Source organism: Pseudorasbora parva, chromosome 1 (genome assembly GCF_024679245.1).
Source record: "Pseudorasbora parva isolate DD20220531a chromosome 1, ASM2467924v1, whole genome shotgun sequence".
Lineage (NCBI taxonomy): Eukaryota > Metazoa > Chordata > Actinopteri > Cypriniformes > Gobionidae > Pseudorasbora > Pseudorasbora parva.
This window is the reverse complement of record NC_090172.1, coordinates 47,369,963-47,382,310: the sequence shown is the minus strand read 5'-3', so window position 1 is coordinate 47,382,310 and position 12,348 is coordinate 47,369,963. Positions and strand designations below refer to the sequence as shown.

At 37.4% G+C, this 12,348-nt stretch overlaps 1 protein-coding gene across 9 annotated transcripts in view; it reads right to left on the bottom strand.

The window, feature by feature from the left end:
• Nucleotides 1-9,796: 9,796 nt before the first annotated feature.
• Nucleotides 9,797-12,348, bottom strand: part of dysf (dysferlin, limb girdle muscular dystrophy 2B (autosomal recessive)) — a 102,363-nt gene continuing 99,811 nt past the window's right edge. For all 9 annotated transcript variants that reach the window (XM_067443155.1, XM_067443190.1, XM_067443204.1 and 6 more), the window contains 3 exons: nt 12,071-12,180; nt 11,796-11,943; nt 9,797-11,093 (listed from right to left, as the gene is read on the bottom strand). In XM_067443155.1, coding sequence (XP_067299256.1) covers nt 11,034-11,093; nt 11,796-11,943; nt 12,071-12,180 — 318 coding nt within the window. In that variant the 3' untranslated portion in view covers nt 9,797-11,033. The remainder of the gene's footprint in view (nt 11,094-11,795; nt 11,944-12,070; nt 12,181-12,348) is intronic.

Sequence of the window (12,348 nt, the reverse complement as noted above, 5' to 3'; positions counted from 1 at the left end):
GGTGACTGAAAGGTTAAGGAAATTTGGAGGGAACTGCATTCTGCAGAACTGGAAACAAATGTGAAACAAAAAAATTCAACATCAAACAGCAACAGGATATTATATCACAAAGTAATGTGAGTTGCCAGTCATTTGATCTATTAAAGTGTTTTGCGATGCTATGATTCATAAAGTTCATAGGTCATCTCTTTTTGAAGGCATCATAGAAGAAAGAGTCACAGGAACTGTAATAAATTGATTAGAAAAATAAAAAGTGAAATTAACATGGCTCACAAACTTTTCCAAGCCACATTTTCAGACCGGACAGCATTCCAGCAGATTCCAGTATTTCTCTGAATGGTAATAAAGATGTTAACCGCCCTATTACTTGAAAAAAATTATTCTTTCGCCACACTGTATCATTTTCGTTGTTTTGCATCAGTAAAATGGAATGATGAAAATGTCCTGTCCAGAACTGATTGCAAAAATTGCTAGTAAAACACCACTGATGCCATAGTCTTTTGTCTTTGGTTTAGGAAAGATTCATAATGTGAACATAATGTGGTAGATTTGGAAACGTCATGGTGATCAAACTTTAAAAAAACAATGCTATATTAATAAAAACGTTAAAACTTTTTAAAAATCTTTATGAATGGGAACATTTAAAAATATTATGTTTCAGGATCTGATTCCTCGTATTAATGAATAATTGTGGTTCCTTTATTGTTCTATTAACCATTCTTTTAGTGCTTCTAATAAATCATTTATATTATTAAATTAATAAATGCATTTAAAAAAATGTTTTTGCTAAATTACTTTTCCCAGAGACAAATAATGGTTTGCAGTCAAATAATTGACTGCCTTTACTATGTAGACAACCAAACAAAGCTGCATGTTTAAGTCACTAATAAAAAACGATTTCTTCAAATCGTATGTTTTTGAATAACTTAAAAGATCCGGCTCAAATCAGTATTTTGTTTGTGAATCAAGTTACTCTGGTTGCACCGATTCCATTCGCCAGTTTCTGTGTTTACTAGTAGCACGGAAGCGCAACTCGGCCGTCATTATGTTAAGCCCCGCCCACTGACTCTAAACATGATGTGATTGGCCCGACCAGAGTTTGGCGTTTACAGCTCAGAGGGGTATTGAGAGCTGCTAGACGATGCTCGCGGGCAGATTAGATTTGCTGCCGCTAGGGTGTGTCTAGATTTTAAGGCTAGCACCTCCGCTGAACTCTGAAAAAATACTTTCGTACATTTTTCTATCCATATTGGCAGAAGAATTGTAAACAGAATTGGCTGTTATTCGTAATGGAGTTTGCATAAGTTGATTAAAACGACACTAGAGGTCTCAGCTGATCGGAAACCACCAGAATGTGCTTTTTTATGAAGGTTTGGTCAGCTGCTCAAATGTTTCCCTAATTAAAATGAAAATCAATGTAAGTGTAATAGAGGGCTTTCAGCTGTAATTACAAATGAGAACATTGTACACGACTGATGCTACATGTTATTTAGCGCCCTGTTTTGCTGGAAACAAAAGAATTGTGGGCACATTTAAGCACGGGTAAAATGAAGTGGTAAAACCAAATACCACTGGGGACGACAATGCAATTTCCCACAACAAAGGAACACATTGTTCTAGCTGGAGAAGACGACCCAAAGGGCTAGATGCTTTAAGCTAAGGGCTTAAACTCCCACATTACAGCTTCAAAGAAAAGGGCATTTTTCACTTCCTGTTAGCTGACCTTGAATGCTTCCTCCTGCTGCAATGAGAGGAAAGAGGCCGTCTGTGTGGAGTTTGGTTCCCAGGCATCATAATGTGAGACTGATGCCTTTACATCTGCAATACAGCCAGTAACAACTGAGTGGCCGCAAGCCGCACACTTGTCTTCCATCAATAAAGGTCCTGTAAGGACTCATCGGAGCTCGTCTTTCCTGTTGTCGTTTAACACCCTCGGCCGCTTTTGCCTTCATAAACTTGGAACCACAAACAGTTTCATTTAATTTCTCATTGATCAGCATCCCTCGCGTTCCTCAAATTGCGTTTGTGTTACTGTAGACTGACTTCCCAGCAGTTTTCTCCTCTCCTCCCTTCTTTTTGTTCTCATGGTGTTCTCTGCTGCTTACTGTCAGGCGCTGTGGTAGGTCGAGCTAATAGCCTGTTTGGAGGTTTTGTGGATGAGAACTAGGCAGACCTGTAGCAGGAGCTTTTATTGTCATGGTCCAAACTCAAGGATAGGCTGTGAGCCAGACCTCAGTAGGGCATCACATGTGTACCACCCCGCTGCTTGCAGAATGCATGGAGTGGGCAAACAATTATGCACACTGCTCCATTAAAAACTACCTCCTTTGTGGTTCCCATGAGTGTACAAGGATGAGAGGGCACAGTAAGGCCACCTGGCCTGTAATGGAAACAATTACAATACAGAATAGGTATTCATATTGTTAAAGCACTTTTGCAGGTTTTGGATATGCTGAATTTTACAATATGGACATACTGACTGTCTCTAAAACATATTTACAGTAAGTAAAAAGCATCTACATGTGCGTAGAAACATAAAAATCTAAATACTTAAATTGTATTATTACAGTGATTGAATTTATCTGCTCTATGTTGATCCTGGAATGATCCGCCATCATTACAGTCAACCAATCAGATCTGAGGGTCAAGTTTACAGTTTATGCCCAATTTAGGCTTACAACCAGGGTTAGGTGCTTCATCCGTGTTATTTACCTATAATTTCCCTCTTGTTAGGGGATAACGGTTTAGGACCCAAGACCAATAGTGAAGAAGAAAGACCAAGAGAAAGTCTCATGAGGAGTTTGTAGTCCGCCCCACAATTTCTCAATAGTTATACTCTTTTCAAGGTCTAACTACGTCATTACTGCAGGTGGAATAATTCTGATTGGCTAAGAGAAAACAGATAGTCATAGTAAATTGAAAAAAACACATTGTCAGTTAATCAGATGCCATATATCACTTGTTGACGTTTTTCACCACAAATTAGGCACGTAGTGACCTTCCAGGTCTGGAGCAGGCGCCAGCTTGTCCAGAACAACATTCTGTCACTCTCCCTAGGATGCCCGTTGTACACCTTCAATACTGATCTGTAACACAGACTACAACACACACACAGATACAGTCTCTCTAAGGTTGGAGTTGGTTGAGCTCCAGTTCTGACCAGAAAGTTTCGCAAAACATAATATCATGTGCTTCTCTTAGTAAGAGGTACAGGCAGTATTCTCCAATTATTTAGTGTTTCAGTAAAAGGAAATATAAAATGAATGTAATAAAATATAATATGAAATGAAAGACAAATCAATATTTCATCTCTGGAAGCCTGGCTAAGTGAGTAAGCACTGTTGCTACACTGCAGGCCAGACCCTCAGTCACTCCTCAGAGACCAAATAAAAACTTTACAAAACATACATGAAGACTTGATTAAGTAATATCATAACTGGAAAGAATCATTAAAAATCATTATAATTATATAGGAGGATAATTATTGATTAATGAGTTGATTATAAATTTAATTAGGATATTATTCGGCCCCCTTGAACTTTGCGACCTTTTGCCACATTTCAGGCTTCAAACATAAAGATATAAAACTATAATTTCTGTGAAGAATCAACAACAAGTGGGACACAATCATGAAGTGGAATTACATTTATTGGATATTTCAAACTTTTTTAACAAATCAAAAACTGAAAAATTGGGCGTGCAAAATTATTCGTCCCCTTTACTTTCAGTGCAGCAAACTCTCTCCAGAAGTTCAGTGAGGATCTCTGAATGATCCAATGTTGACCTAAATGACTAATGATGATAAATACAATCCACCTGTGTGTAATCAAGTCTCCGTATAAATGCACCTGCACTGTGATAGTCTCAGAGGTCAGTTTAAAGAGCAGAGAGCATCATGAAGAACAAGGAACACACCAGGCAGATCCGAGATACTGTTGTGGAAAAGTTTAAAGGCAGATTTGGATACAAAGATTTCCCAAGCTTTAAACATCCCTAGGAGCACTGTGCAAGCGATAATATTGAAATGGAAGGAGTATCAGACTGCAAATCTACCAAGACCTGGCCGTCCCTCTAAACGTTCAGCTCATACAAGGAGAAGACTGATCAGAGATGCAGTCAAGAGGCCCATGATCACTCTGGATGAACTGCAGAGATCTACAGCTGAGGTGGGAGACTCTGTCCATAGGACAACAATCAGTCGTATACTGCACAAATCTGGCCTTTATGGAAGCGTGGCAAGAAGAAAGCCATTTCTTAAAGATATCCATAAAAAGTGTTGTTTAAAGTTTGCCACAAGCCACCTGGGAGACACACCAAACATGTGGAAGCAGGTGCTCAGGTCAGATGAAACCAAAATTGAACTTTTTGGCAACACGTTATGTTTGGCGTAAAAGCAACCCAGCTCATCACCCTGAACACACCATCCCCACTGTCAAACATGGTGGTGGCAGTATCATGGTTTGGGCCTGCTTTTCTTCAGCAGGGACAGGGAAGATGGTTAAAATTGATGGGAAGATGGATGGAGCCAAATAAAGGACCATTCTGGAAGAAAACCTGATGGAGTCTGCAAAAGATCTGAGACTGGGACGGAAATTTGTCTTCCAACAAGACAATGATCCAAAACATAAAGCAAAATCTACAATGGAATAGTTAAAAAATAAACATATCCAGGTGTTAGAATGGCCAAGTCAAAGTCCAGACCTGAATCCAATCGAGAATCTGTGGAAAAAACTGAAAACTGCTGTTCACAAACGCTCTCCATCCAACCTCACTGAGCTCCAGCTGTTCTGCAAGGAGGAATGGGCAAAAATTTCAGTCTCTCGATGTGCAAAACTGATAGAGACATACCCCAAGCGACTTACAGCTGTAATCACAGCAAAAGGTGGCGCTACAAAGTATTAAATTAAGGGGGACGAATAATTTTGCACGGCAATCATTAAATTTCATATAAATAAATTTAATTTCACTTCATGATTGTGTCCCACTTGTTGTTGATTCTTCACAAAAATTATAGTTTTATATCTTTATGTTTGAAGCCTGAAATGTGGCAAAAATTTGCAAAGTTCAAGGGGGCCGAATACTTTCGCAAGGCACTGTATATATATATATATATATATATATATATATATATATATATATATATATATATATATATATATATATATATATATATATATATATATATATATATATATATATATATATATTTGAGAATCTACACACCCTTCACTCTGGGGGATATGGTTAGGATTACATTTTCAGACAGTTATGTTGTTCCAGAAGCTCGTTCACGTGGTGACCATTTCTAAGCAGGAATTTTGTAACCATTATATCAGCTTATAGGAAATGGGTAAAGTAAATGCAATAATTACTCTTGTTGATTAAATATAATTAAAAACAACCTAATCAGTTAATGAATTCAATATTCTTGGAACCTAAAAGGATTTTTTTTTTTAAAGATTTATATGTCTAAAGTTTTAAAGGTGCTGCCAATGTTTGAGTGTCTACAAAAATGTAGAACCACACTTTGTGATTACTAATGAGATTATGTTGGATGATCGAGTAATGTCCATAAAAAAGCCTTGATTTTTTTTAAGTGCATTATTTTGCTGTTCAGACAGTGCAAACATGCTAAAGCTCAGCATTGTCAAAACAAGGGCAAGAGAAACAAAGGTGACTCAACACATCAAAAATCTAGTGATTGCTCAGCTTGTAAATTTATATAGCTTTTTCCATTTCGCAGTTCAAAATTCCGCCTTGTTTATTCAGTTGATAATTAAGTGTAAAATGAGATAATACATATGTATATGCTTGCAAAAAGCGCTTTAAGAGACCACTTAGCGAGACTATTATGCAGTTAGCTGCCATAAAGGCAGAGAATAAACATGCAACAAATGCAAATCCAAAGATGGCTAATTATTGTGAACCCACGTCCAACATCATCCATTTCTTACAGCACCCATGATGTTCCCATAGTTTTGGGGTTATTAATCCATTATTTCTGTCTACATGGATTTGGTCTACGGACGTGAGATAGTGGCTGGGGGCGATCTTGGCAAGATCAGGGCAGTCAATGCAGATGTGGTTTTATAGGAAAAGCTTTTTGATGTTGACTGTCTGGATTTTTCCATGTTCTCACTCAAGAAACATTAAAAATAAGTTCTGTTAAGCCCAATGATCATTTTCCATGCGGAGAACAAGTCCCGCCTTTGCCTCAAACATAGTAAAACCCATTGCAAAGGCCTATTCTAAATTAGGCTATATTTAAGTATTATGGGTATCAGTGTCAATTTAAGCAATATTTCCATAATTCCTAGTTGCATCAGGAGTCTAATTTATAGGAACCCCTCAGCTGGTGACATCCGATATTTCCCCAAAACAAAGGAGAGACCAAAAGTGGTGACAAGGGTCTGGCTCCTGCCTCCCACCCATGCAGAATGTGGACAGCGGTCAGGGAGCACAGGAAGTTCACCAAGGCTGAAATAACACACCCAAACCAAGCTGACATTCACGTGCCTGTTATCTACAGAGGGCGAAGTGTAGAAAGCGGGAGAAACGCGGCAGCAATTAAGGAAAACTAGAAGACTGTTGAAACAAAGTTACAGTCAACGTTTTGCAGACTTCACCAGTTCACATACAGGTCAGTGAACAGAGAACATATTTCACTTCTTTTTTGCTGTTTGAGAGAAGAGTTCATTGTCTTGTAAGATTGACATATAACTATGATGTCACTTCCTTTACAGAAAGATGGTGCGCAGTTCAGTACCTGAGCAAGATTGGGTTGATTTTGCACAGGGCGAAATTGATTTTTATAAACAAAAAATATGCCCTGCTCTTGTTCACATTTCTAAATGTCAATGAGCATGTTTTAAAGCAAATGTATAGCGACTGTTGCACTATTAAAGCTCTCTTCTGGCTGGATTAAATTCACATATAAATGAAGAAACTGACATTGGAATATTTTATGCCTGCTTCACAGACAGGGCTTAAAGTAACACTCTCGGAAGATTAGACATTAGAAGGAAACTGCAGCTTTACCGGGCTCAAACGCTGTGGCTGAGCTGTAATACAAACTAAACGCTATTGGCTTTTTTAAAAAGGAGAAGGAGCTTTTCAATATGCCCCACCCTGTCTTCCTGTTTAAGTGGAAATTACGTCAACACATTTAATTCTGTGCGTTTCAAGGCACTTCAGTGGGACTTTAAGCATTGTCTGTGAAACCAGGGGTATGTTTGCCACTTGAATATACTAGTATGCCAATAATGTGCATTGACCTAATTTTCTCATTACTTTTAGTAATACAAAAGGAATACTATATGACTGTTATAATTATGGGAAAATCACATTATTGTGAAATTACACACAACATTGTTGCACCATTGAAGGTTCTTCGTGAAGTGGATGCCATTTGTAGGGGAACTAAATCCCTCAATGAAGGAGCCTCCCTGAAGCCCGTTAGCAAAGGCTACACGTGATGCAGGAGATTTTAAGCTAATATATATATATATATATATATATATATATATATATATATATATATATATATATATATATATATATATATATATATAAAATTTAAAAAAAAATTAGATGTTACACACACTTTCATATAAAGTGTAAGGTTTCATAGGTAAGAAATGAGTTTAATAGTATCCAAACAAGAGTTGACAAGTTTTAAAGTTGAGATCAGACTTTCTTTTTTTTTCTTTGCTATATTGTGTCAGCATATACTGGCACTAATGGGCTGATGAACACCGAGGTGATTTTCATGGTAACATTTTATGTGAAGATGAGAAAATGACATTGTTTTTCGTTGCTCCCTTCTCCAAGTGTGTTCCAAACAAATACATCATGTCCTGCTTCCTTCAAGGGCTCTGCAGGGCATAGTCTTCATTGTCACGTGATCCTTATCCTTCAGAGATCAATCTGTTGATTTGGTGCTCAACAGTTTTGCTGCTTAATACTTTTGTCCAAATCGTATTTTTTTTTCAGGAATCTCTGATAATTACAAAGATCAGAATTTATTTGAACAGAATTTTAACCGAGATTTTGTATTTACTGTTTTATTGCCCTTGCTGAATAAAAGAAGCCTGTCAATTTAATGACAAGAAATAAATACATTCATACCGACTACAAACTTTGGTAACACTTTGTTTTGATGGTCACTTTTAAACAATCTGTTGACTTTAAGTAGCGTTGCACTTAAATGTCTACTAACTGTCACAAGCATTAGCCGATTGTCTGCTATATCTGATAACTACCGATTTAATATCGGTATTGCGATTGGTCCCTCAACAGACATTCTACCGACTATAACTTTGCAAGTACATGTCAACTTATTCTACTAACCCTACCCCTAAAAGTCTACCAAAACTCACCTAATACTCTAATGAGAGTTAGTTGACATGTAGGTAAAAAGTTACTTATAGTCAACAGCATGTCTAAAGGGAACCATCAAAGTAAAGCGTTACCCAAACTTTTTATGGTAGTCTATGTATACATTATATATTCTTGTAGATACAAACATGGTCACATATGCACATGAACTGGTCTCTTGTCCCATTCAGATGGGCCAGAACATTATGCAGCGCTACAGTTGCTCCTGTTGCTAGAAATGCTCCTCAATTATGGAATTCGCTGCCTCTTACACTACGAAACATCTCATCTGTGGGTGAATTTATGTCCCAGTTAAAACATATCTATTTAACAAGCATTTCGGATAATGCAATTATATGTATTATGTGATGTGTATACATAGAAGTATATGTAATTGTCTGAATGTAAAGCGACCTTGAGCTTTGGAAAGGCGCTATATAAATAAAACTTCTTCTTCTTCTTCTACAGTTAGGATGTGAAGCTAAATCTTTTTTACTCTTGTTATAATTTCCAGTGAACACTACAATATTTTGCCATTTCTCTATATGGTGTATGCTGGTTACAATAAGTATGAGAGAGTATGAGTATGACACTGTGCTCCTTCAAAACATTGTACTCACCAGATTTACAATGCTATAACATTTCTTCCCTGCACTGCTACAAGGTAACCCATATAAAAGTACCCTACACCAAAAGAAAAGTGAACTCAAAAGTGTGTCAAAAAATATCCTGCATCATTTTTTTTATCACTCACTTCACAGAACGGCTGCTAAATGCAAGAGTAAGTTGCCGTTGGCTCCATGAATCCTGGCTAGGCACTGGAGTGCTTCTAATTTGCTCTCAAGTCAAACACCCTGACCAGTCTGTTGTGGTTTGGCTTTAAAAGGTTAAATCTGCACATAAGGTGGTCCGCGAATCTGGTAGAAAAAAAATGTAATCAATGCAACACGGTTCTTTAGAACAGACATCGGACTTAAATGGCTCAATCTGAAAAGATCAAAATATAGAATAGAATTGATATGGATGTATATATTTGGCCATACCATATTACACAGTGCTCACGTGGAGATACAAATACAGTCAATTTAACAGTGAATTCATAATAACAGAAGCTTTAAGGCAATTAGATGACATGCACCATTACAGTAAAAGAGCAGAATATCATTGTTTACGTTCAACAACAGAAATATCCATCTTGATTGTCAAATTAAGAGACTTGTTGTGAATCTTGTATATGAATGACTTTTCATAGATACCAGAGGGATTTCTATTTGCATAAATCCAGTTATATAGCCATATACTGTACAATATTTGGCAAGAGAGCATTTTTGCTTAAATGCAAGGATTTTTGGTTCATCTGATTTATTTTACTTTCATGAATGCGTGATATTGTAGATCCATGCAAAAAATAGTGTTGTTAAAAAAAAATTGTAATGGCAATAAACCTTCTTGTACTATCCGTGAGACGGGAATGCATTCTCTTTACTGTCAAATCAGTGTTGTTTATGGAAATCCTTTCTTTACATTTACCCCTCATTTTTTTAGAATAAAAAAAATGTAAACACTTCTGGAAATCCTAAAGATTAGGTCGGATTAACCCTGATCTCTTGACATTTCCTGTTCATAGAGAAGATAGTACGATTCCTGCCATCAGATAAATGTAATGCGAGAATGCACAAAGTTGACAAGTTGTGTAACAGTTTTCAGATTCCAGTTTCCCTAACTGTGACTCCACAACAGTTTATACTCACTTAACTAGGTAGAAGAGGAGCTCATGACCTGGTCATGGAGAGAAAACAAGCAATTTGTGTATTTTGTCAAGTAACAGCTCGTTCACATGCATGTTTAGAAGTCTGGCAACTTCTTCCAGATGCGCCTGTTCATTTTCATACTTTACGGAGTAAAAAGCAAAAAGGCACAAAGGCACCAGGGCGTGAGTGTAACATTTACACAAATAAACAAGTCTTTTTTTTTCTCTTGTTCTCATTCGCAGCCCACATTCCACACGCGTACATACACACACACACATGTTGCGAACCCACAGTTGACCTCGAATCCATTTAGTGGGGATTTCGCTAAGGCAAAATAACAGAGTGTGATAGTAATCAGAGAGGTGGGCTTGCTGACAGCGGGGGCTCAGCTAATAACCAGCCTGTCTTGGACCTTACAGCCTAACTGTACAAATCAGGGTTGAACCTAAAGGAAGTAAAGGAGAGGAATGAATGGATGGGAGGTGGTGCGACGCGGCTCTGTCTCCCTCTCTCTGCGTGAAGGAAGAAGAAAGAAGCATCTGGCTGTGAAGAAAGAACCCTGTTTTACAGGAGACATGAAAAAGGATTAAACAGGCAGGGAGATGAAAGTGTAAGTGGGAGTTAAAGAGAATACTGAGAGAGTTCAGGACCGGGTCAGATACGGGGCAGGGAGCTTGATGTGTAATACATGTACGTACACACACAGAGATGTTACGCAACTTTCATGCATATAGGACTAGAACAGGCTAACGAACACATAAAGGCACACGCACACAAGACTTCAAATAATCTCAGCCCGTCTTCAGCTTGCACGTGTATGAGGAAGGCAGATCTCTCCAGTGGGATGGATTTTTGGTGAGGTTGGTTTTGAGCGTGAAGGTCTGTGTCCTTTTTCCCATCGGAGTCTCACTGTGTTCCCTTTCCTACTCCACTGAAGGGTCCAACCATCTTCATAGCAGCATAGTTCTGTAAAAATGTAAATAATATTTAAAAAATACAAAAATGGGCATGTCTATATTTATGCATTTCACTATGAATTCTCAATGTAATATACACTACCATTTAAAAGTCTCACTCTTTTTTGGGATTTTTTTATGTTCTGAAAGAAGTATATCTTGTGCTCACCAAGGCTGCAGTTATTTGATCAAACAGAGTCAAATTACTCCAGTCTTTGTTGAAGGATTATTCTGATAGGGTGATCAATTAGAATTTCATTATCACTTTTCGTTTATTTATATTTTTTATGAATAGTTAAAAAGCGCAAGATTTTTTATTAAAAATAGAAATCTTTTGTTACATTATGAATTTCTTTACTGTCCCTTTTGATAAACGTAGTGCATTCTTGTTGAATAAATGTATTCATGTAAAAATTGAATAATAATGTAATTTAATAATATAATTAATATATGTATGTATAATGCATTAAATTGACTAATATGTTACACAGAACTGTGTATGAAATGTCTTCAATATGACTCTGTGTGTGAGTGTGTCTGCAGTACTGAATAACACATGCCACATTCCTGAACTGCGATCAGACACACACATCTCTGATCAAACACTTCATGATCACAGAAACCCCCATTTTCGCTTTGACCCTCTTCTTTCACTGACACAATTACTACCATGAGCTTGTACACACACATACGCACACACACAGATACTTACAGGGAAGGCGTAGAGAAATACTCCAAGGAAAAGAATAATGAAAAAGAGTATAAAGAAGCCCAGAATAAGCCACTTAAACCTCCTCCACACAATGAACCTAAACGTCTTATATGGGGACGAGAACCAAAAGAATGAGGTCTCAGGGCGCCTGGAGAGAAACAGACACTATATTACTAACCTTATATTAAATTCTATAATTCCCACCTTGGAAGGAGGACCAATAAAAAGGCTAATACAGAAAGTTGTTTTTCTTCTTCTTCTTGTGCTTGACTTACTGTGGCTCCTCTAGATGAGGATTCATGTTGGGCTCATCTCTGCCGTGTCCAGCAGGCCTCTCATCCTGCTCCTGCTCCGAGACGATTTCCAGTGACATTTCCAACTTTCCCTGAATGACAAAGACAGAGAGAGAGAGAGAGAGAGAGAGAGAGAGAGAGAGAGAGAGAGAGAGAGAGAGAGAGAGAGAGAGAGAGAGAGACTGGTAGTTGTAAAATGCATTCTATAACATTTAAAAATATTTAACATTAAAATATTTTATATTTTAACTTTAATATGT